The sequence below is a fragment of the Onychostoma macrolepis genome, chromosome 22 (genome assembly GCF_012432095.1).
Source record: "Onychostoma macrolepis isolate SWU-2019 chromosome 22, ASM1243209v1, whole genome shotgun sequence".
Lineage (NCBI taxonomy): Eukaryota > Metazoa > Chordata > Actinopteri > Cypriniformes > Cyprinidae > Onychostoma > Onychostoma macrolepis.
This window is the reverse complement of record NC_081176.1, coordinates 29551170-29576136: the sequence shown is the minus strand read 5'-3', so window position 1 is coordinate 29576136 and position 24967 is coordinate 29551170. Positions and strand designations below refer to the sequence as shown.

Sequence of the window (24967 nt, the reverse complement as noted above, 5' to 3'; positions counted from 1 at the left end):
TAATAAAATAATTTTATTATAAATATTTAATATAACATTTGTACATTTTTTTTTAAATACAGTTATACGGTCTTTTTGGTTGTTGTTGTTGTTGTTGTAAAGTGCTCAAAGCGATAAACATCCAGTTAATATTTTCTTGGAAAGTATAAAGTGAATTTATTTTTTTTTGTTTTAAAAATGGAAAAACAGAGAGTAACAATAGCGCCTATATTCACTCTTGGATGCATTAGGCCACTTTTACAATTTACTTCTTTTGGTGCAGTTTTGGGTTACTTTTCCCCCTAAACACAGAGATCTTCTTTAGACTTACTATAAGCTCACAGGGCAAAGGGTCACTTCAGTGCTTAACTTGCACCTTACAATAACAATTAATCAATGTGCATATACTGTACAACACTCGCTCAACTCTCAAGGCTGAGATTTACCCTTTTCTCTCTCTTTCTGTTCTTCCCGTGAATTACTTCCAAACTGCTTTTACTGCCCCATTTTTCTCACATTTACGCTTCTATTGGACAGCCGGCCTTGGGTAGCCTTGAAAATGTAGACCTTTGGAGTGAAGTGGAGCCCATATCTCTCCTAAAGCAGTTGTTATAAGCCCTCTGACGACTTGAAGCCAAGATTTTTTTTATTGCTCTTCTGTCCAGAAGAAGACAAATGTGCATTAATAAATAATAGACTGAAGTGTTCATAAAAACCTGTGAGCTTGTCGTCCTCTGAGATGACTTATAGAGTGTTGAAATCTGAGCCATATTCACTCCCAAAAGCCTTTTTTTTTGGTTTATTTTATAAAAGAAATCCAAATTCTACTCTTTCTACTGGCTAAATGAGTTAGTGTGGTGTTGTTTTGCATATTAAAGTTGCTAGTTTGACTGTTTTATTATATTTTAGATGACCTGGCCGCGAAGGCCAACATCATCATAGACCCGGCGGAGATCCAGGCCACATCCATGGACGATTTGGATGAAGATGAGGAGACTGGAGCTGCACAGGTACATTAATGCTGCCAATAATCATTTTCACAACATATTTGAAGTCATTATTATATGTAATTGTGGGGATAGATGACTATAAAAACATGTTAGTGGAGTATTCTGGGTTTAATACAAATTGAGCTATGTCTCTTCTGCTCATCAAGGCTGCAGAAAAAAATCTGTAATATTTTGAAATATTAGTACAATTTAAAATGACTGTTCTGTATTTGAATATATGTTAAAATGTCATTTATTCCTGTAATTTAAAGCTGAATTTTCAGCATCGTTACTCCAGTGTTCAGAGTCACATGATCCTTCAGAAATCATTCTAATATGCTGATTTATTGTAAATATTGGAAACATTTATGCTACTTAACATTTTATGCTCTTTTTATTTTTGTATAATTTAAATATAGGATCATTATATAATATCGTATAATATGTAATATAGGATCGATATTTTATACAATTTTAAAATATATATTATTACTTTGAATGTTATATTTTTATAATACCATGCATATTTCTATAGCACAACTAAACACAACTACAGTTGACCAGTATATGTATGTAATATGTTGTAAAAATAAGTTACATTTTATTTATGTATTTATTTATTTATTGTAAAGGTAAATTAGATATAAACAGGGCCTAATACTAACTTTTTACCACACCTGCCAATGGCCGGTGACGTGATCAAATTTACCGGCCAAAATATTTTTTTACCGGCCATGAAACTCTTTTTGCAAAAACAGGCAGTCATTACTACTACAATGACTAAACATATTTACAATGTTTTTAATTTGTCCTTTACTTTACTTACAAGAAAAATACAAACAGATTTATCGAATTATCTTTTTCAAAATGGCAAACAGAGCAGGCCATCGTGTTACGCCTGTTTCACACATACTCAGTTTGCAGTGCAAATGTGGTGCGTATTTGTTCCACACCCATGTTAACGGATTAGAGCAGGGCTATTCAATTAGCTTCATTTGAGGGTCATATAGAACTGAAAATTTAAAGGGGGCCAAGGAGGTGGGGTCGTCCAGATCTCTTTCTGGGGGGACCTATAAAATTTTAAATTAAATTTAAATCTAAAATATATAAAAGGTTAACATTAGTGCTTTCTGTCAATCGATAAAAAAAAAATCACAAAATAAACTTTTTTTTTGTCATTAATCATGATTAATCGCATATTTATATTGTCACATTGAACCTCCAAATAAATGTAGAAACAACATAAAGATAGTATATTTTAAATATGTTTTTAACGGCATAATTTTATTAAGTAGCCTATTATTAATGAAGTATTGATACCAAAACTGCTACTGCATGGTGTCTCTATTAAATGCATTTTCCCTCAAATTTACCTATTAATTATAGCCATTCAACATTACAGTATAATTGAAAGCCATTATTTTTAACATTTAATAGGCTCTGGAATATTAAGTGATTTTAAAACAATCTTCACATAAACTATAAATTGCATATGCATAAGATATACAGATTAATCTTTATTAATCAGCGACTAGAGCAGTTGAGTGATTTCTCTTTTTCTTTTTTTCCTTGATTTACATCAATGACAGACTTCAGCAGGTTTTACTTTAAACTTTACTTTCAGCAGGTCTCTTTAAAACCTGATGCACATGACGCAGATCTAACACGCATCCGATTTTCTCCAAGCTCTTTGCGGTCATTTAAGGCTTTATAACTCATTTAAGACTACGTTTACGAGGTAACTCGCCAAAACCACGTATTTTGACATAATTGTGTGTGTGTTTTCGTCCGTTGAAGCGCAGCTGGTGCGCTGTGTACTGCGGCTCGGTGTATGTGTACAGATGAACGTAGCCTACTTCACTGCACCGTTTGGCCGGCGTTACCCCAGGTATGTGTCGCCACATACTCGAGTTTTGAAGAATAAAGAAGGGAAAAGTTAATCTTCCAAAGTGAAGCAGCAACATCTTCTCAAGTAAAAGTTATTAGAACCGTGTCTAGGGACAAGCTGGCTATCACACTGCTCTGACCTTATCAGCCCGTTTGTATCATATTATTTGATTCGCTCTTGTTGCTTATGACAGAACAGCTAACCAATCATGAGCTCATCTTGGGAAAATATTATTTTATTCGCTTACGTCAGAAACAGTGAATCCCTTTTAAACCTGGCTGTTGTTCTCACTACATTGCATTGTTATATTTCACAAAGGTTTTACCCGCTAACTGGCGACTGACACTGTTACATTTACTCGCCAACGCCGATTTTTAGTCGCATTTGGCGCTTGGCGAGTATTAATTTTAGGCCCTGGATATATATATATATATATATATATATATAATATACTGTTAGTATTAATATTTAAACATTGTCTTATATTATTTATATTGAAATCGAATAATAATATAATACAAACTACTATTAATTTTATACATATAGAATTGCTAATTTTATTAATTGTATATTTTATGTGAATTTTATTATATTACTGTCATTTTTATATTTTTATAATACTTTAATATGTAAATAGCTGAATGCGAAATGTAAAAAACAAAACAATAGTTACTAACCTTTTTTTGTGTACATTCATTTAGTTATTACCTTGTTGCCATGGCAACATAATGCCTAAAACCCTGAAGTGACCCTTAAAAAAACTGACGAGAAGAACTTTCTAGTTCAAATAAAACAAATTGTAACAGAATAATTCTTCTTAAGTGCTTTCATAAAATTACGAGCTTCACATTTCTTTTACATTCTCCAAAAACTGGCCCCATTTACTTCCAATATGTGGTCCCATTTAGTTCCATTAGAAGTGACCTGATTTTGGCTGAATCTCATCGGGTCGTCCGGTGTCGAGCGCTTTGTTTAGTGGAGCTGGTCTAGTTTTGTTGGTGAGGAGGACGTTATGCTGAATGTCATGCAGCTGAAGATGAATGCTGTTGTGTGCAGAGACCGTCTGGCGCTGTGGCCATGGGTGGCGCTTTGGCCCGTCCCAGCTGGTTGAGTTCCCCGACGCTGGGCAGAGCCAACCGCTTCCTGAGCACCGCCGCCGTCAGCCTCATGACCCCTCGACGACCCCTCGCCCCGCCGGAGAAGGTGAAGGTCCGGACCCTTGCCGTGGAGCAGAGAACCGAAGAAGACAGTATGTTCAGCAGCTAACTTAGTTTTGCTGCTATTTTTAAATAATAATAATATTTTATATATATATATATATATATATATATATATATATATATATATTTCCCAGATTCCCAACACCACAAAAAAGTAATTTTGTTATTCATTATATTTTGCCCCCAGTTTGTTCCCAGTAAAATATCTAAATATCCATATTATCTGAAAACAAATCTTAATAAATTAGTTTGAAGCAAAATTTAGATATTAAGACATATCAGAGAGCGTGTCTTAAAACTAGTTTTTCTTATACAGCTAGCAAATTTTATTTTTAGCATAAATTGAACAAAATTGGGAATTTTATTCCTTTAAACAAGGAAGAAAATGCATATCATATGAAAGCAATATTATAGATATAGTATAAAATAATATTTTACTTCTCAGTTTATTCTCAATTTATTTGAAAGAAAATTCAAGATATTAAGTCTTTTAGAGAACGTCTTCTTGAATCAAGTTTGTTTCTTATGCTATTGGCAAATCGTTTTTTTTTTTTTTTTTCTTGTTCAAAATTTTTGTGCTTTAAATGATGTAAAAAATGCAAATCGTGGGAAAAAAATTAATACCTTGAAGATATATTTAATGCAAATAATTGTTTTACTTCTCATGTAAATTTATTACGATTTGTTTTCAAATAAATATATTAAATTAAATTTAAAATAAAATGTATGCAATTCAATATATAGTCAGAGAACATGAATGTTCCATCTCCAGTACAATATCTTTATATCTTAAGCAAATATGTGTTGTTTTAAGGATGTTTTGATATTTTTTACAGGACAGCATGACTTCAAAAAGCATGTTTGCAGTACATTACAATCTCAATCCACAGCTTCACAGGAAATCAGATGGAAACCAATTAGCTTAGCAATGAGTATCTCAAACAAGAAACACAAATTAATCTGTAACTGAACTCAAGAGGCATATGACGTGATTTTAACCTCTTTTCTTTCTCCCCCTCTGCCGTCTCCAGTCGAGGGAAGCCATGGTAACGATGGGCTGTTGCTGGGGCGACCGTTCGAAGAGCCTGACCAGCCAATCACAGAGAAGTCACTGCTGGAGATTCTGGACGGGGTTGTGATGATGTACAATCTGAGCGTTCATCAGCAGCTCAGCAAGGTACGGCTCTGAGAGACCTGCGGGACATGGGCCTGAGGTCCACGCTGCGTTACTGACGTCTGACCATGCTCTGCCTTCATGGCATTCAAAAGGGTTTGAGAGCATCACACATCAGTCACGTCTGAAGGTGAAAGTCTGTATATGAGGTTTAGGGCTTCATTATATAGTGCACTTCAAAATGCATTACATCTATCCTAATTGGGCGAAATTTTTTTGCTTATGTTTCACCTAATAATCAAAGGGAAAAAGGTATTTATTAATGCAAAATAATAAGATTATTACATTTTTAAATCCCTTCTACCACGCGCTCTCTGTTCTCTGCGGTGCCTCCTTCTAGCAACAATAATTGCAGCCATTTCAAGCGCAAAACAGTTTAAGATGCTTTTTTTGGGCGTTAAATAATGGTGAAATACCAGTAATTTGACGAGCGCAAACGTTAGTAAATCTCGTTGCACGATTCATTTGAATACTCTCCTCCCATAAATTTTGTGTCTGAAAGGGAAACTCCTACAAATGCATACTCAATAAGGTCAAGCGCAAAAATAACTGTCCACACCTTTTCTGCGCGCTAATTCGTCACTGCGCGTCTTTAGTAAATCCTGACAGTACTATTTTAATGCCAGTTTCTGTTCTTTACACCATGACAATAACCATTCGTTTAAAGCAAGAAGTCTACTGAACCTTTCTTGTCCTCGTTGATACGTGGGAAGCGGTCCGGACACGATGATCGTCGTCGCGGGCGATGTGCTGCGTACCGTCTCGATTCGTTGAAATCGGACAAAAAATAACTGAGCTACACCCGTTTGAACTCGACGAAGTCAGCAAAGTAACTTTTAAGAAAAAATCAAGTTAAAGTTTACTGAAGGTTCCAAAGCAAAATCACCCAGCAACATTACATTGTTTCCTCCACGTCCTTTCTTAATATTTATTACTATATTAATAATCACAATATAGCCATTTTTTATTAAAAAAACAAAAAAACAAATTAAATTAAAAATAAGATGAGAAGCAAGCGGAGAAAAGGTACTCCTCTCAGAAAACGTACAAATAAAGATAATATTAGATTAGTTTAATTACTATTTGAAGCATTGGGATCGCTAGACAAGGGCTTAATGAACTCATTTTTGTGTGAACGTCAAATTCGACCAAAATCGACATTTCTTTTTTACTTTTTTTGTCTGTAGCTCAAAATTATTCCGACTCATTTTGCTAGCATGGGTCACATATAGGAAGTGTTGTTTTCTGGCCAAATATTCAGTAAAAAGTACTTTTAGAGTATTATCTTTATTTTATTTTAGTATACAATGTTATATTTTATATTAATTTAATATGTAAATTAAATAATTGGAAATTTAAGTAAACAATTTATGTCTTTATTACAATAAAGTAAAATATATATTATATTGTTTTATATTATTGTCAACAGTCTTCAAATTCCTAAAAATAACTTTCATTATCTTTGTGCTAAATGTAAGTACTTTTTTTCCCTTTTGATTTGAAAGTTAAATTAATTGTATATTTCTTTGTAAGTGCCAAAATGTTCAGTCTTCATTTTGCTCTTGAGTTCCTTCAAGTTCACTTGATTTAGAGAAGGTCTCGTGTGCCAGCTCATCTCGACCGACCCACTCCACTGATAAACGCTGTTTGTGGTGAGTCACTGCTGGGTAAAACACAGACTCTGTCCTGCCAGCAGCCGTTGTAATGTTTTACTCTCTCAACAGCGAGGAGAAAGGAGTCAAACAGAAAAACTGCGCCACACTCAATGGTCGTGAAGTCTATATAATTCATGCTCTTCGTAAAGTGCTTTGCTCGGCAGAGTTCTGTAGCACATCAACCTTTGTCTCTCCGTGTGTGTCCTTACGCTTGAAGAAAAGGGATTTCAATCACGGAAAGTGATTGCTCTCTGTAGTAAAGAGATTCTGCCTCTCATTGTTGAATTCCAATGCATATCTAGTCTTTTTTTTTTTTTTGCTTTCTGTTGCAGTTTAGTTCATCCAAAAATGAAAGTCCTGTCATGATTTCCTCTTGTTCTCATCAAGTTTTGGCCGGTCCAGAAGAACATCTTTCTCCAATGACGGCCATTCAAAAACAGCCATGTATTATACACAATGGAATTCGAGTGTTATTACAGAGGAAAGATTTCCTGTGAAAAATGACTGAAATATTGTGTTTTTTCACATAAACCTATAGTATAGCTTCTGAAGACTTGTAAATATAGTGCATGAGTCATATGGGCTGCTTTTATGGTGCTTTTTAAATCTTTTTTTTTTTTTTTGGAGCTTGACATCTCCTTTTATTGTATGTCTCAATCTCTCCATTGAGAGTACTCTAAATGATGACACAATTTTTCATTTTAGGTGAACTTTTCCTTAAACATCGTCGTCTGGAGTCCTTTGTTTTATTCATAAGGTTTTAATTAATCCAACTGACACTTTTGTTTTAGAAAATGATTGTGAAGAGCCAATCAAATGCATTATTGAAATGGCTGAGAACTGACTGTCAGATTGTGAGCTCTGAGTAATTTATCAAACAAGCTGTCATTCATCAAAAGAAAAGTGTTACGTAACTATGGAAACGGTGCATCGTCTTGGCTCTATATGAATGGTATTACAACATCCAGCATGATGAAAATAATTTATTAGGGGAAAGGATAACAGTGTCATTGAAAAAGGAAAACAGTAGCATTCTAGCTCAATGTAACAGTCTAATGCCTGGGGATGGTGGGATAATTTATCAGTCATAAATATTGATCCTCATATTTTTGTTTCAGTGTCTTAATGCCAGAGTCCAATAATTCCCAATAATATATCTTCATACAAAGACTTATAAAATCATGATTATGCTTTAATGAGTATTTTAGTGTATACATAAACATTTCAAAATAATCAGTCATTAAAAAGACAAACACACACCAAAAAAAATCACAACTTCAGAAAATCATGACTGCTTAAAGTGCCCCTATTATGGATTTTTGAAAATGACCTTTCATGCAGTGTCTAATACAGCTCTAAGTGAATGAAAACATCCTGCAAAGTTTTAAATCTGAAAGTGCACCATGTATAAAGTTATTGTCTCTCAAAAGAAAGAGTCGACACTGAATCATTTAAACGAGTCGTTTTTAGAATGAATCCCATTCATGTTGATGTCACCATGAAACATTAGCATATTGCCCGCCCACTTGTTGGTCTTTTCGTGCTGGTCTGAATGAAAATACAAATTCATTCATTCTTTGCCACTATGTGCCACTTTTGGAGCAGTAAAAATAGCTGTTTCCCCGGTAACGCTGTACACAAATCAGCACTGCGCTCACAAACGCAGCTTTTATTATGATATGGAAATGATATTGATCAATCGGACCAATCACCACAGATTAGCGTCACACAAAGGAGGGGTTGGAAAAATGAATCATTGAGCGAATCGGGTGGGAGTTGTTGAGCAAATAAGGTAAAAATAAGTGCATATTATAAGACAATGAAAGTGTTTTTGACCTTGCATGCATGTCAACCTGTTGTTGGGGACTCCCAAAACCAAAATATGAACCTTTCATTACCCATAATAGGGGCACTTTAACTAAGTATTTTAGTTATCAAATACTTTTGATAACTAAACATTCAAATTTCAAAATAATCTGTCGTTAAAAAGAGCAAAACACACACACACGAAACAAAACAAAATAACAAACGAACAAAAACTAAATGGAACAGAGCAAATAAAACTAATGAAGCATAAAAAGCAATAAATAAATAACAAAACAGAACAGAACAGAACAAAAATAAAAAAGAATGAGAGAAAAACAGAACAAAGCATAAAAAAAAAAAAAAAAAACAACCAACCAAAACAAAAATAGATGAAAAAAAAACCCCGAAATGAAATAGAACAAAGCATAAAAAACAAAACAAAACGGAACAAAGAATAAAAATAGAAAAAAAGACATAAAAAAACAAAGCATAAAAAGAAAAGCAAAGCATGAAAAAACATTATCAATTTCTATTTAATGCATAGTACTGTATATTATACATATTGCCACATGCAGTTTTGGAGGAATCAAATGACTATTAGATTTTTTATATGTAATATCCACACATGAGTGAATTGTAACACATTGTTGCATTGATTGACACATGGTTGCATTTTTAATATATGCTTTAATTCACACATACATAATTTTAATCTCACACACAACAGTGAGTGTCTGACTGTTATTTTTACGATTTACTAATGCATAATATTTCAGTTCCTAAAAATGCTACCAGTCAACTGGTGAGTAACAACAATTTATTTCTTTGTCAAAGCCAAGATTTATTCTCATCTGGTCCTTGTCCGAGTGCTCATTCTTGACCCTGTTAATTAGTCATTTAGCAAATCGTTTTCATCCAAAGCGATTTGCATAATCTGTGTTCCAGGAATAACCTCAGGTTAAGTATCATTCTCACCCCTTGTGGGATTTGAACCTGCAACCTTTTGGTCACCAGCCAAAATCTTTAACCGCTAGACTGCAGCAGCAAGAGGAAAATTCTTCTTCAGTTTTCAGAAGTAATTAATCCCAAGGTTTCTTCCTCCAGGGAGTTTTTCAATGCCACTGCTGATTCGAATCACTGCACCAGTGGGGTTTGTGAGACACTTTTCTTTGTTTCTGTTTTAGAACAATATCCATTTGTGAAAAGTGCTCTACAAGTCAAATTTAATTAAACTTGAAATGGATGGCATGGTAAAAGGAAGCAGTTGTTGCTATTGATGTGATGCTTCGATGACGTACCGTGGCTTTGGAAACGAATTGAAAGTGGCTCAGTTCATGCTGTGATTTCTCTCCAGCGCTGTTGGATCCTGATGAGATTTTTGCTGTAGTCCGTCAAGCAAAACTGTCTGGTTTGACTTGCATGGACTTCATAAAGGTTTTGTTAATTGGCTTGACACAGTGGCGTCAGGAGACTTGTCCTTATTATTGATATGCAGAAGCGTTCAGCCACAGTGTGAAATGTCACCACCACACCACATCATTTCATTAAACTGTAATGCATTTTTTTATTTCCTCTGAGTTTGAGAAAACTGCATGACTGTAGTCTCAATATATAATCCAAGACTCATATTTTGGGAACTGCCTTAAGCAGTTTCTCAAGTGGAAATGAGCTGCATACTGATTTTTTTTTTCTTCATCCAAAACGCGAAACATATTCTACAGGTTTGTGAACTTAAAATCTTCAAGCTCAATTTATAACAACACAAATGCGTTTGGCATTTTTAGGATTGCCACAATGAGCGCTGTTGTTTAGCACAAACTGACTTCTATTCGTTTTCTGATCAACAAAATCAGGTTTACAAAAGAAGATCTAGATGCTGGATTTGATAAAAGTTTGCGGTCGTACGTCTTTAGTCAATTTATTCAAGAATTCAGACTGACACGGATAGTAGCCAGTAAAAGGGATATTTAAGCACACTAACTTAAGAGTAATCAGTTTTAACTGTGATTATTTGATTTGTGTATAAAGTCATATGTCATTTTATTGTCAAAATGGGCAGTTCTTGACTAGAATAAACTGCAAAATGGACCAGACTTCATGCTGATAGTCAAAAATCTGGCACAGTGAGACTAAATGAACCAGTGTTTTTTTTTTTTTTTTATTGTTAACTGAAACTATTGAAAACAAAGCCGAAATAAAAGTTAAATATAAATATTAAATGGAAAAACTGAAAAGAAATGCAACCTAGGCAATCAAATGAATTAAATAAATACATTTTAATGAAGTTGAAGTACTTAAGTTGCTAAAAGTAAAACTTAAAAATGAATGAAAGCTACATAGAAATATTTGTTACTAAAATGTTACTAAAATGACTAACATTTAAAATAATAATAAAAGTGAAATCAAAACATTAATAAATACTACAATAGTGTATATAAGTATTTCTAAAATAGCACTGAAATAAATATAAACGCACATGCTTCTAACTTCACAAGCTCAATTTTAGAAAAAAAAGCCGCAGTTCATAATCCAATACAGGTTTGCACATTCTCGTGATTGCCACAAGGGGCGCTAATGAGCATGAACATATAACAATAAGGAATATAAAACAATAAAGATTAATCAGTTTTAAAGAGGTGGTATTTATTTTATTTATTTGCTTGCTTGCTTGTAGAAATAGGAATCTCTGATACAAATTTGTTACTAAAATTAAAATGAAAACTTTAAATATAAAAGCAAATTCAAAACATTAATAAATACTACAATAGTATATAAATATTTCTAAAATAGCGCTGAAAGAAACAGAAACGCACATGATTTTAGTTACAAAAGCTCAATTTCAGAAAAAAAGACGCATTCCGTAATCCAATACAGCTATGTGCGTTCCACAAGGGGCGCTAATGAGCATTGACTGAAGACAACTACTGCTGCTGCCAGTTTTCTGTTTTATGTAAACTGTTGTCAGCTACATAAGTTTAGAAGAAAATCTTGTTTAAAAAAAAGTGAGACATTAAACATTTGAAGGGAACTCTATTGCCCCCTTGAGTATTGGAGATTATTTCAGCCACAATAATGATTTAAACTGAAATGGGGCATAGGATTCGCATATATGTTTGCATATACTTGATTGCATAACATAATTTTGTATGTTTCTGGTGGTAAAGCAACCTGTTTGGCTGTACCAGGAGGGCTTGTGCTCTCTTCAGTACTGAAACCATGTCTCCGCTCACAGGACAAGGTTACTGTGGTGATAATTTTCCCTTACTTCCAAAATTGGTGGCTATTTTGAACTCCAGCAGGATGGCTAGCGATTATGTTGCCGCTCGAGAACAAGGGCAATTTTCTGTACATGCTCACAGTGAAACACACAGAATCTGATGCTGTCTTCGTATTTCTGTTTGCATGTTTTCTGCAGATGGTGGTTGTATCGGATGATGTTCACGAGTACGCCGTCGCCCTAAAGGACACGGATGAAAAGATCGCCCGATGCCCGAGCAGAGTAAGACCACCGTATTGAAGTGCTATGTCGCATTTATATTCATAAAGTCTTAATTAAGAACACAATTAAGTATTCTTTAATTATAGTATATTATGTATTTAATTAGTATTCATATTCTTTTTTTTTTTTTTTCGTCAGAGGCCGGATATTTTAGAAGAGTTGCAGAAGAGCCAAAAAGTGTTTGCTGAAAAGCTGAACCACCTGAGTCGTAGGTTGGCCTGGATCAATGCCACCATCTACTCCAAGGTACTGTTGAAGGCGCTGGCCAAAAAACATAGGGTGAACCAACTGTCTCACTAATTTCAAGCAGTGTCATTTTTGTATCTGCAGCAAGGGATACAATTTTACGATGAAGAGCCCTGTGTGTGGTGGTCTGAAGACTTTCAGGGCTTTGAAATTACGATGTGCCCCATAAACTCCAGACATTTAAATTCAGCCTTGAAATGGCTTTTCAAAAGGGCATTTAGGAATAGGAAGTAGTATGTAAACTTGCAGTAAATGTCAATGCATTTATCACAGAACTCTCTGCAACTTTAAATGGGTTGTATGATAACCATGCGTTCATTCATTAAGCTGAAAAAATTACATAAATATAAATCAATAAAATTAATCAATTTTAAAAGGGTTCATATAATGATTTATTTTAATTGCTAAGCTGCAAAAATTGCAGAAATATAATATTCATTTATAGACATTTTTATAGATATTTATTTGTTTATTGATTGATAATTTGATAATTTATCATTAGTATTTTCAAGAAGTTATGTTTGTTAGTTTGTTTATTAAACTGAAAAATTTGCAGAAATATAAAGCAATAAAAACATTTTAAAAGGGTCATATGATTATTTATTTATTTATTTTCTAAGCTGCACAATTTGCAGAAATATAAAACCATAATTAAAACAATATCAATTAATCAGTTTTAAATGTTTTTTTTTACTATGAATTTGTAGAAATATAAAATAATAATATTTATTTATAAATATTTTATACATATTTTTTGTTTATTAATGACTTGATTAGGCTGAACGAATTGCTTTTTACAGAAAATAATAATGATTAGCCATTATTTATTGTTCCTTTATTTATTTATTTACTAAGCTGCAAAAAATCACAGAAATATAAAATAATAAAATTAATCAATTTTAAAAGTGTCATATGATATTTATTTTCTTCACTAAGCTGCAAGAATTGCAGAAATATAAGACAATAATTAAAACAATAGCAATTAATTAGTTGTAAATGTCTTTTTTACTAATTTAAAAAATGCAGAAATAATAACAACAACAACAACAATAATAATAATAATAATAAGCTTTAAAGGGGTCTTATTTATTTATTCATCTGGGAATAAAATTCAATATAATATTTTTACAAATAATAATTTTAGATTTTTAATGAATGATAATACATATTTCAGTTATTAAGTAATACATTAAAATGTTTCAGAAATGGTAAATGGCTATGCAGCAGCTTATAATAGATGTGCTTTACAGGTAAAGAGGATAGCCAGTCATAGCGGGGGTCATTTGTAAATAAAAGTCCCTAAATATACAGAAGCAATATTCAGAGGGGCGGAATTTTAATGGTGTAAAACTAAAATACAAAGTGCATTTCAAGGCGTTGCATGCAATTTCTAGATTCACAGCTCAGCTCAGATGGAAGCATGTGTATGCCCTGGTTTATTGAACTGATATCTGTGAGCGCAGGATAAGATGCTGGACGTGTACTGGCTCCTGCGGGTGTGTATCCGCACCATCGAGCACGCGGACAGCACGGGCTCCCTGTTCGCATTCATGCCCGAATTCTACCTCAACGTGGCCATGAACAGCTACAGCGCCCTCAAAAACTACTTCAGCCCCTCCAACTGCATGGAGGAGCTTCCAGGTCTCTCAGTTATTACTGGTCACAAGAGCTGCTAGTGAATATGTGAACTTTGATCTTGAGCAGTTGTTTGTGTCACACTCATGCTGTGGTGTGGTGTTTGTCTCTCTCAGGTTATGAGGACACGCTCACTCAGCTCGCAGCCATTCTCGCCAAACACTTCGCTGATCCACGCATCGTTGGCACCGGTAAGAACACTATAGCCCTTCATTTGCTTAAACTAATTCATAAACACAAATCTATAAATTCATAAACCTATCTATCTGTCCATCCATCAGTCCTACAGAGTATTTCTTTTTCCATCTATTTGTCAATCCATCCATCCTTTTTTCCACCTTTCTGTCCGGCCATCGAAGAGTCTATTTTTCCATCCATCCATCCATCCAACTGTCCATAAATCTGATCTCAATCTATTTTCCATCCATCCATCCATCCATCTACTTACTTTATTTTCCATCCATCCATCCATCTACTCCATCCATCCATCCATCCATCCATCTATCTCCATCTACTCCATCCATCCATCCATCTACTCACTTTATTTTTTATCCATCCATCATCCATCCATCTACTCACTTTATTTTCCATCCATCCATCCATCCGTCCATCTACTCACTTTATTTTTATCCATCCATCATCCATCCATCCATCCATCTACTCACTTTATTTTTTATCCATCCGTCACCCATCCTTCCTTCCTTCCTTGCTTCCTTCCTTCCATCCTTCCACCCATCCACCCGACAGTCTATTTTTCCATCCATCCATCCGTCCATCCATCTGTCCATAAATCTGATCTCAATCTATTTTCCATCCATTTTCCATTCATCCATACTTACAACAGTCTATTTTTTCTCTTTCCATTCACTCATCTGCCAATCCATCCATCCATGCATCCATCCATCCAAAAGACTGTTTATCCATCCATCTACTTACTTTATTTTCCATCCATCCGTCTCCATCTACTCCATCCATCCATCTACTCACTTTATTTTTCATCCATCCATCCATCCATCCGTCCATCTACTCACTTTATTTTTTATCCATCCATCATCCATCCATCTACTCACTTTTTTTATCCATCCGTCATCATCCTTCCTTCCTTCCTTGCTTCCTTCCTTCCATCCTTCCACCCATACACCTGACAGTCTATTTTTTCATTCATCCATCCATCCGTCCATCCATCTGTCCATACATCTGGTCTCAATCTATTTTCCATCCATTGTCCATTCATCCATACTTATAACAGTCTATTTTTTCTCTTTCCATTCACTCATCTGCCAATCCATCAAAAGACAGTTTCTCCATCCAGCTATCTCTCCATCTACTCCATCCATCCATGTACTCACTTTATTTCATCCATCTATCCCCTACTATCCATCCATCCGTATCCATCTACTCACTTTATTTTTAACCCATCCATCCATCCATCCATCCATATCCATCTACTCACTTTATTTTTAACCCATCCATCCATCCATCCATCCATCCGTATCCATCTACTCACTTTATTTTCCATCCATCCATCCCCAATATCCGTCCATCCTTCCATCTTACCTGCCTCTGTTAATATTCTGTTCCCATTAACTGCAGGAAAAGACTCAGAAAAAAGCAGGCGGCCCAAAAATACGTAGAATAATCAATTCGTTGGCTGTTTTAATGGGAATTCTTTAACCTAATATAGCCGTTGGCTTGTACCGTTCATCACTTCGCTTCATTTCTCACGTAAAGGTATAATTAAAAGCGTCCTCTCTCAGCTCTCAGGCAACTTGAAGTCATTTGTGTGATGAGTTGTAGCCGTAGTATTTTCTTAATCCTGTTTAAGGTTAGGGCTATGAAATACCCTCGACTCCTGAATCATGAGCAATGTGCTATGCAAATGAACAGATGTTATTAGACACGACCCATTTGTTTAAATTTAATTTCATAAGCAGGCTTTTCATTATGTTCGCACTCCGTTATGCTGATGTATTTAGATTTTCTTTGCATATTTATCTTGTTTTCTGTGGGCTCTTTTACCGAATACATCATTTTTAACAACAGTTGTTGCACAGTCTGTTTTTAATATGGATTAGTTTTACATTTGAACTAGCTTTTTATATCTGAATAGCTTTTCTTTTGTTGGCAATTCTAGTGGTTAAATAATTTTTTTTTTTACCTCTTTGTTTCGATCAAGGACTTTTTTCTTAACAAAATGAGACTGAGGTGTTAGAAAATCATTGAAGCTTCTTGTTTCATAACAAATTGGAAGTGAATGCTAATAGATATAACAATCATGCATGCAAATGCAAGAAATAAGCCCTTATTAAAGATGATGTGAATGGCTGTTTGCGGCCCACTTTATTTACGTAACATTTTTCAGAGTAAACCAGGACATGCAGAGTGGGGATTTCATTTATCAAGAATTAATTGAATCATAAAAGCATTGAACAATGTCTTCTTTCTACTTTATTTTCATCCACAGATATCAAAGATTCACTGATGCAGGCTTTAGCCAGTTACGTGTGTTACCCACAATCCCTTCGTGCCGTCGAGAGGATCCCAGAAGAACAGTAAGTGCTTAAGCCTGCGTTTGCATCAAAATACAGTGATTAATTAATGTTTTTTTTTGCTACTGCATTACTTGTTTCATCTCACGTTAGATCAGAAAGGTACTCTATGCACGTTTGCAAATGCTGATGTGAATGCTTTGCTAATACATTGTAAGCGTACAAAAAACAACTTTATGTTTTTGATGGTTTAGATTTATTTTGTTTATGATGGATTCGTTTTGTTGCGTTGTTTTTTCTGCTGATTTAGTTTTATTTTTTGTTTTATTTTTGATGACTTTTGTTTTGTCATGTTTTTGATGTTTTAGTTTTTTAAGGGTTTAGTTTTGCTTTTTTGTTTTGTTTTGTATTTTATGTTTTAAAGCTGCTTTTGCTTTTCGTCTTTGTTGTTGATGATTTGTTTGTTTTTTTGATGGCTTTATGTTTTTGATGGTTTGGTCTAGTTATGTTTTTTTTAGGGTTTAGATTTGTTTTGCTTTTCATAGTTTTGTTTTTGCTTTGGTGGTGGTGGTTTAGTTTTGCTTAGTTTTTTGTGTCTTTCATGGTTTAGTTTTGCCTTTTTGTTTTGTAATTGTTGGTTTAAATTAGTTTTTGTTTTGGTTTGGTTTAATTCAGCTTTTTGTTTAGTTTTTTATGGTTTTGTTTTGAAATTCTCATTATAGCAATTTGGTAACTTACAAATCATGCCCAATTATGAAAAACCTGTGCACAATTCCATAAAACCAGCCAATTAGAATGAATGTCATTTTTTAAAAATAAATGTCCTGCTGTTTTTGTCTGCAATTTGCATCAGACAACCTAATTTTCATATAATGTCTTATTTCTTTGGTTCGATATTTTATTTGTCTTTATTTGTGCATTGTTTTCAGTGTTTTTATTTTTTATTCTTTGTGTAATTATTTATGATGTAATATCTCCCAGGCGGATGGCTATGATGAGGAACTTACTGGCTCCATATGAACAGAGACCTTGGGCTCAAACCAACTGGATCCTGGTCCGTCTTTGGAGGGTACGCTGCATTTCTTTCACTGTCTTACACAATCCCCTCTCCACCCTTTCCACTCCTTTCTTTTTATCTTCGTCTTGCCTTTTCTCTCCCCCATTATGCCATTATATTCCAGCTCAGAATAGGTGCATTATATCAGGGCCATTGTGCAGCATATCTCCGCTGTTTCCATTTAACATTTATGAAATGGGCCTGACAAACCAGCTACTCCCATTTAGTTGTTTAACATTTATTCCGCTCTCAGTGCCAAAAAAGGGGAGATTTGTTTTCTCTTAGAGAAAACATTATTAGGTCTATTCATCCGTAATCGTATGATTATGTGTCTGTTCTTGATCATTTTTAGAGTTTCTTGGAGTGTTGTTCTGTTGTTGTTTTAATTTATGATAATAATAAAAAAAAAAAAATCCAGTTTGTAAATGAAGTGTCTCTTCACACAGAGCTGACGAACTTTAATATTTCACACATCGTTGGTCACAAAAGAGTAATTTGTTTCCTTCTTTTAGGCCTTAACACAGACAAAATGCAGCTAAATATGTTTACCACTTTTTTCTCTGTTCGCACTTTTTATTGTTAACCTCTCATTTTTAAACTTGGGTTAATGTGGTTTTGGGTTAGTGACAATTGCCTTCTACAACTAATTTATTTCTGACCAAACTGAACAACTAGCTCATGTTGTTATGGACAAAAGTGCATACATTTGAATGTGGTTGTTACTCATTCAGCTTTGCAGTCTGTACGTGGTTTTATATTTTATTCCTCCTGTCAACAGGGTTGTGGCTTTGGCTACAGGTACACACGTCTGCCTCATCTGCTGAAGACCAAACCGGAGGACGCAAACCTGCCCAGCCTGCAAAGTGAGTGACTGTCCTGTCTTCCTCCATCTTTATTTTCAGCCTATCTTCAAACTTTACTTTTTTTCTGAAAACTTTTTCTTTACTTTTCTGTACTTTCTGTTTTCCATTGAATTTATATTTGTTATATAATTTGGTAATGCTTTAAAATTATTTAAATGTTTTAGATTAAATAATTGTAATAGAATTAGAGCTCGTGATAGATTGAAATGTAATTAAATTATTGATATTATAGTATATAGCATATATCAGTAATGGAGATCATTCAAAGGCATCACACTGAACATGATGAAAAATGGCCTTAGAAGTGTTTTCTGACATGATCTATCTGATATAATGCTTTACTAATCAAAACCCAGAGTACACTAGACACAGATTTATATTTGCAATAGGCAGTCAAAGCACAGACTCTCAAGAGTCATTTATCATGATAACCACCTCATAAACAGTAATATTATGCATTAAAAAAGTTTTTCTGCTTGGCATTTTTCTTAGCAATTTCTTTGAATGCTGTCAGCATCTTAGAGCTTGTTTGTTTGTTTGTTAGATTGTTGCTAGATACACTGATTTTATACATTGACCAACCACAGTTTTTGTCACTAGTCAAGATTTATTAGTATAGCCTGTAGTAACAATAATTGTAGGAGTAAGTAAAGGATACACAGAAACATCAGAAAATGTTATTTGTCCACCTCAAAAGTAAATTTTATTTGAGGTTTGCCATTTTGCAACCTGTTACAAAACATTTTATAGTGTGTGAGCAGTTTAAAACTATGTATTTATTTATTTAAAACATGCAAATTCTAAATATTTTTTTAAATACTTTACGTTAAGTATTTATTTATTTACATTAAACATGCAAATTATAAATATTTTTAAATAAGACTTAAATAACAAATAAAATAAATAACATTTATTCAAAAATAAAAAAAATAAAATACAGGGTTGCAGATTTTGCCCAAATGAAGCCAATTCTCAGTAAAGGCTAGCTAGTTTGGGGCCAAATATTGGTTTGTAGTTATTGATGAATTTATATTTCCATAAAATAAATACTTAGAATTCCATAAATTAAAGAAACATAATATATATTTTTCATAATAATGTTTGTTGCAGGATTGAAAGATTGAGTTTGATGAATGCTGTCAACGCTGTTATAATATTGACATTACACAATTATGTAATGATATTGACATTATTTACTTCCTGTTGTGGTGTAAGGGTCCAAATGATGTAATTTCTGTCTGGGTATCACAATTATGGAATGTTCCATTTTTAATGGCGGGAAAATCATTCTGTAACAGAGTTGCACTGAAATTGCTTGAATACCATTTCAATAGATTGTTTACCGAAACTGCATGTAAAACTGAGTGAGCATCCATTTGAAATCAAATCATGTTTGTTCTTTGTTCCTGACCATGGATTCTACATCCCCACTGACGTTATTAGGAAGTCATGATCAATAATGTAGAACACTGTGTACAGATGCTGTTTTACTAGAGAGGTTTTGACATCAACCTGTTCTTCTGTGCGACTAAAAAGTCTTTGCTTCTAACTCATTAAAGTCGAACTTGGCACTTTCATGCGCACACACAGTCTCGGTGAGGACGTGACTATTCACTCGTCCGTTATTTCTTTCAGTAGCTTCAGATCAATACTTTTTAAGAGACCATCCATTAAGTCAAACCATCTGTTGCGTCAACCAGAGATGTTTCCCCTTATCAATTTACTTTAAAGCAGTACACTTTGAACTTAATCACTCACAGTTCACTGCCAGCCAATTTTTTTGAATACATAAAAGATCAGCTCAGTGTTTTGGGACCTTCCTAAGGGAAAAAACATGTGAACTGACGTCATAGTCAATATGAAACGTTCACAACCGATTTTTACTTCTATAATCTGATTTAATTAAATGGAAAACAGGATGTTCAATAAGTAACATGCACTTCAGGAGTCGATTTTATCTATCAAGAATTGATTGTCAATTTGCTTAACAGAAGTTTAATCAGGAGGCCAATGCTTTGCTGAGAGGAATAAATTGTAAAGTTGTCACTTTGTGAAGGGACACTTGTCTTGACACTTCAGCTTGTCTTGTACGTGATGCATGAATTCCCTCCCTGGTCTGATGAGTCTTGCCTCAATGCTAATTCCATCTTTTTTCCACTCTCATTTGCATGTCGTCCAGGGGATTTGTCAATTGCTAGTTTTCAAAGTAAGTTTGGTTCCCATTTGGTAGTTTTCACCTTTGGTTGACCCTTATTAAACACTTTCCTAATTGCTGGTCTGCTCCGATGTAGCCTGAATGACTGACGTGAGCGTAAAACTGGCTCACAGCAGACTGATTTGCGTTTAGGATTGTGTCCACATGACCATTTACCCACTCTTAAAATTAGTAATAGTGCTGTCTTGTACCATTCAGTTTTGCCCAAGTTTGCTCCTGTAGTCCCTTCTAGCCATGTCCTGTCCTTGCCAGTAGTTTGTTGTTTTTTTTCCCTCAGTGATTGTGCCAATTACAATGTGATTAATGTGTCACCTCTGTGTCCTACTCTAGATTATTAGTTAATTATGCTGCTCAAATGTTGGCTGCAGACCAAATTCAAATATTCATCAGAATCCACATTTTGTACTTGGTTAAAAAATGCATTGGTAATAGTTAAGAAGTCCTGCAAAAATGTACCATGGAACTGTTTCCACTGGAATAGCATAGTTAACTAGTTGTTAATTCAGTGATCTGGTTGGAGTAGTTCCCTTTTGGGCAGATTGTTATTGAATAACAACCTAAATTAAAGGTTCTCAACTCGAGGCCCGCAAGGTCTTCTTTCTTGACTTGATCAAACTCACTGAACTGTAACTTTTAGGGCTGGGACGATAAATCGATGCAGAATCGATTCCTGGATGCATCGCGATTCCTCTGGAATCTATTCTGAGCTTAGTTTTGAACAGCAGATGGCGCTGCATGCATTAGAAACAGCCGTACTCTGCTTGTTTCCAAATCTTTACCTAAAATTATCATTCATAAAATTCGGTTGAAGCGAATTACAAGGGTGTTCACAGTGGGCTGTGTTTACATTAATCTCGCGTCGTAAAAGCATTCTGAGCCGAGGTGAAATTACAGATTCAGCCGAACGCACAAGCACTCTTCAGAACGCTTCTTCATGAGCATTTGAGTTTGCGGATAAAAACTAGATTAGAGCGCTATCTGCTGTTAAAATCTAAGCTCACAATCGATTCCAGAGGAATCGCGATGCATTCGAAAAATCTCAGAATCGATCCAGGAATCTATTTTGCATCAATTTATCGTCCCAGCCCTAGTAACTTTCTAGTAATCCTGATGAACTTTATTAGTTGAAGTGTGTTTGATTTAGGGTTGGAGCTAAACTCCAAGTCGACTACTTTTATGATGGTTCTTGATCTTTTTTGAAGCCTGAAACTTCCAATCAACAATTGTTATTGCATGGAAAAGAGCGACCAGGATATTCTGCAAAATTGATCCTTTTTTGTTTCTTGGAAGAAAAATCAATGCAGGTTTAGAGTGACATGAAGGTGAATGAATCTTTTAAAGGTGTTCCTATCCATTTTGTTTATCGGATCCTACCTTAAAGCAATTTAAAATGGAATTGACTCTGCAGTAACCGAGTGATTGCTTGCCTCTAAAAGCCTGGAGTTCTGAAACGTGTGCTTCATGCAATAGCTGCCTGCTACCTGGTCTCTCTTATGGCTTTTCATTCTATGTTTATTCCTCGCTTATTGCCCTCCAACCCTTATTTTCCAAGCAGCCACTTACACAGACTTCATCTAATTAAACATAAAGGTTGCATCTCTATCCGAGACCTGCACCTCAGTGTCTAATGATTAGCTTTATTTAGAGCTTTATTGCCATTGCTTGCTCTTGCTTTTAACACTGTGCTCCAAGGCTTTTAGCGTGTTTGCGATCGCTGTGCTTTTCCAGATAAGGTATTAAATTACCCAGTGTCCTCTTTGTGCACATATAATGAGAGAGAGTGCCCTTTCTGTGTTCTCCGGACATGGTCAGATAGCAGTAATACAACGGCTAGGGGGTGGGTGCAATGGTTTCCCATCAGCCCTCTGTTTTGTTGTTTCATTATTTTGTTATTTGGTGTCATCATTCTGTTCACATGCAATGTTCAGATCTGATTGTTTCCCCTCTCGTACATCCATGCCGGTCTGGTATTTGCCATTTCGTCTTATTATTGAATAATTAGGGCTGTGGGATCAATGAAAAAGATGGATTTTTCATGGAAACATGGTTTTTAGGAATTCTTTTGGGATCCAAGGGTTATATTATGGCTAGACGGACAGGCGTTTTGTAATACTGATTGTGATTGAATGACTGTCTTTACTCACATCAACGCTGCCCAGACTCTTCGATCGCCTCTCTTCAGAGAAAAGTGCAATCACGATCCCTGTTGAGCAGCGGTGATGAGGCATACCTGAAGTTAATACTGCCTTTAAATGCAGAGCATACCTCTCCACAAGAGACCAATCTCTTCCCCAGTGCATGCACAATGTTTTCCCCGTAGCAATCCAATGGCACCAAAAGTAAAGTCACCTTACGCACTTTCCAAAGCAAAGATACATGTCGCAAATGGCCAACCGAGAGGACGGCTGTGTGATGAGGTGTAGCTGAAGTTAATATTGACTTGTCACTGCCACCTTTAAATGCAGAGCAAGAACCCCTCAAGCCTGATCTTGTCAGCATTGTCCCCAATGCTGGAAGGTAGTGGGGAGGGAATTCCTTGACACCAAAAGTAGAGTGTTTTCTGAGACACAGCTACGCTTTGCTGCTGACCGACCAAGAAGAAGGCTGTGTGATGAGGTGTAGCTGAAGTTAATATCACTACTTCCCTTAAATGCAGAGCATGCCTCTCCTCAAGAGACTGGTCTCAACTGTGCATGGAATTGTCCCAATAGGTTCAAGAAAGGAGTATGCAGGGAATCCCAAACTACAAGAGGTAGAACTCACTTTGCCGTGGCCCCGGGGAAGCCAGGTTGTCAGACTGTCAGAAGAAATGTGCAAAAATTGTACCTTGTACCTAAAATGCTTTGTCGCTGGGGTAGAACCCTCAGGTACACCTTGTACCTGTACCTTATTTAAGAGTGCATATATAAGGTACAGAGGAGTGCCTTTGAGGGTACTGCCCCAATAACGAGCACAGTTTTTTTTCTGAGGATGTATGAAAGCCGCCAGCCTTCGGATTCCAGATTTCAAGGGAGAGTCTGTAGACCACTGGATCCTGCCTGTGCCTGAACCTTTATTAACACCTCCGGACCTTCACAGTTCAGTTATTAAAGGGATAGTTCACCCAAAAATGAAAATTTTGTCATTAATTACTCACCCTCATGTCATTCCAAATCCATAAGACCTTCGTTCATCTTCGGAACACAAGTTGAGAGAAGTCCTAGAGCTTTCTGGCCTTCCATAGACAGCAACACAACTACCATGTTCAAGGCCCAGAAAGGTCGTTAGGACATCGTTAAAATAGCCCATGTGACATCAGTGGTTCAACCATAATTGTAATTAAGAAATTGTTCAATAAAGTCGTTATTTTTGTTTTCTTTGCGCACAAAGTATTCTAGTAGCTTCATAACATTACGGTTGAACCACTGATTAACATGGACTATTCTAACGATGTCCTTACTACCTTTCTGGGCATTGAACATGGTAGTTGCGTTGCTGTTTATGCAGGGTCAGAAAGCTCTCAGATTTCATCAAAAATATCTTAATTTGTGTTCAGAAGATGAATGAAGGTATTATGGGTTTGGAACGATATGAGGGTGAGTAATTAATGACAGAATTTTCATTTTTTGGTGAAATATCCCTTTAAAATCTCATTTCAGTTCAACCAGTTGATGCACTTGATTCCCCCTTTTTAATATTTGAAAATAATTTCAAATGAACATCTGTTCAGACCTCTTTATTCGTCTTTGCTCAGCCTGCCACATGATGTAAGTAATGTCTGGTTTTATAACTTACCAAGAATCAGACTTAGAACACTGTGTATTCTAAACTATAGAAAAGGTTGGTTTGATCATTGTGGGTACATTTTCTTGTTCACAATTGATCTTATTCAGAGAAAGAAAGATGTGACCTAAAGTATTTGTGAAGTGTCTACTTGTGAAGTAATTTTTGTTATAGTCATGATAAAAAAATAAAAAAATAAAAAATAAATCATAGACATGCTGAATGAATATGCTTTTCTCTGATTGGCTACAGAGCCCTGTCCATCACTTCTGCTGCAGAGACACATGGCTGAACTCCTTAGTCAAGACAAAGACATGGCTGCCAGTTTCCTCAATAGCGTCTTAAATCAGCTCAACTGGGCCTTCTCCGAATTCATCGGCATGATACAGGAGGTAAGGAACTTATGCCTTTCATACCAGACAAACAGAAAGTCTCACCTCAAAATCAGGCAGAAGTTGAAGCTTCAACACACTGAAGCAAACAGAGCAAA

General features: G+C 35.2%; 1 protein-coding gene across 5 annotated transcripts in view; it reads left to right on the top strand.

Annotated features, from left to right (window-relative positions):
• LOC131531454 (E3 ubiquitin-protein ligase RNF123) overlaps positions 1–24967 on the top strand; it is a 133657-nt gene that overhangs the window by 24403 nt on the left and 84287 nt on the right. For 4 of the 5 annotated variants that reach the window (XM_058762226.1, XM_058762227.1, XM_058762229.1 and 1 more), the window contains exons 22-33: positions 889–989; positions 3913–4105; positions 4913–5008; positions 5108–5253; positions 12127–12210; positions 12349–12456; positions 13920–14097; positions 14208–14282; positions 16556–16643; positions 17562–17649; positions 18416–18500; positions 24730–24869. In XM_058762226.1, coding sequence (XP_058618209.1) covers positions 889–989; positions 3913–4105; positions 4913–5008; positions 5108–5253; positions 12127–12210; positions 12349–12456; positions 13920–14097; positions 14208–14282; positions 16556–16643; positions 17562–17649; positions 18416–18500; positions 24730–24869 — 1382 coding nt within the window. The remainder of the gene's footprint in view (positions 1–888; positions 990–3912; positions 4106–4912; positions 5009–5107; positions 5254–12126; positions 12211–12348; positions 12457–13919; positions 14098–14207; positions 14283–16555; positions 16644–17561; positions 17650–18415; positions 18501–24729; positions 24870–24967) is intronic. The other variant, XM_058762228.1, reaches the window with a different exon arrangement.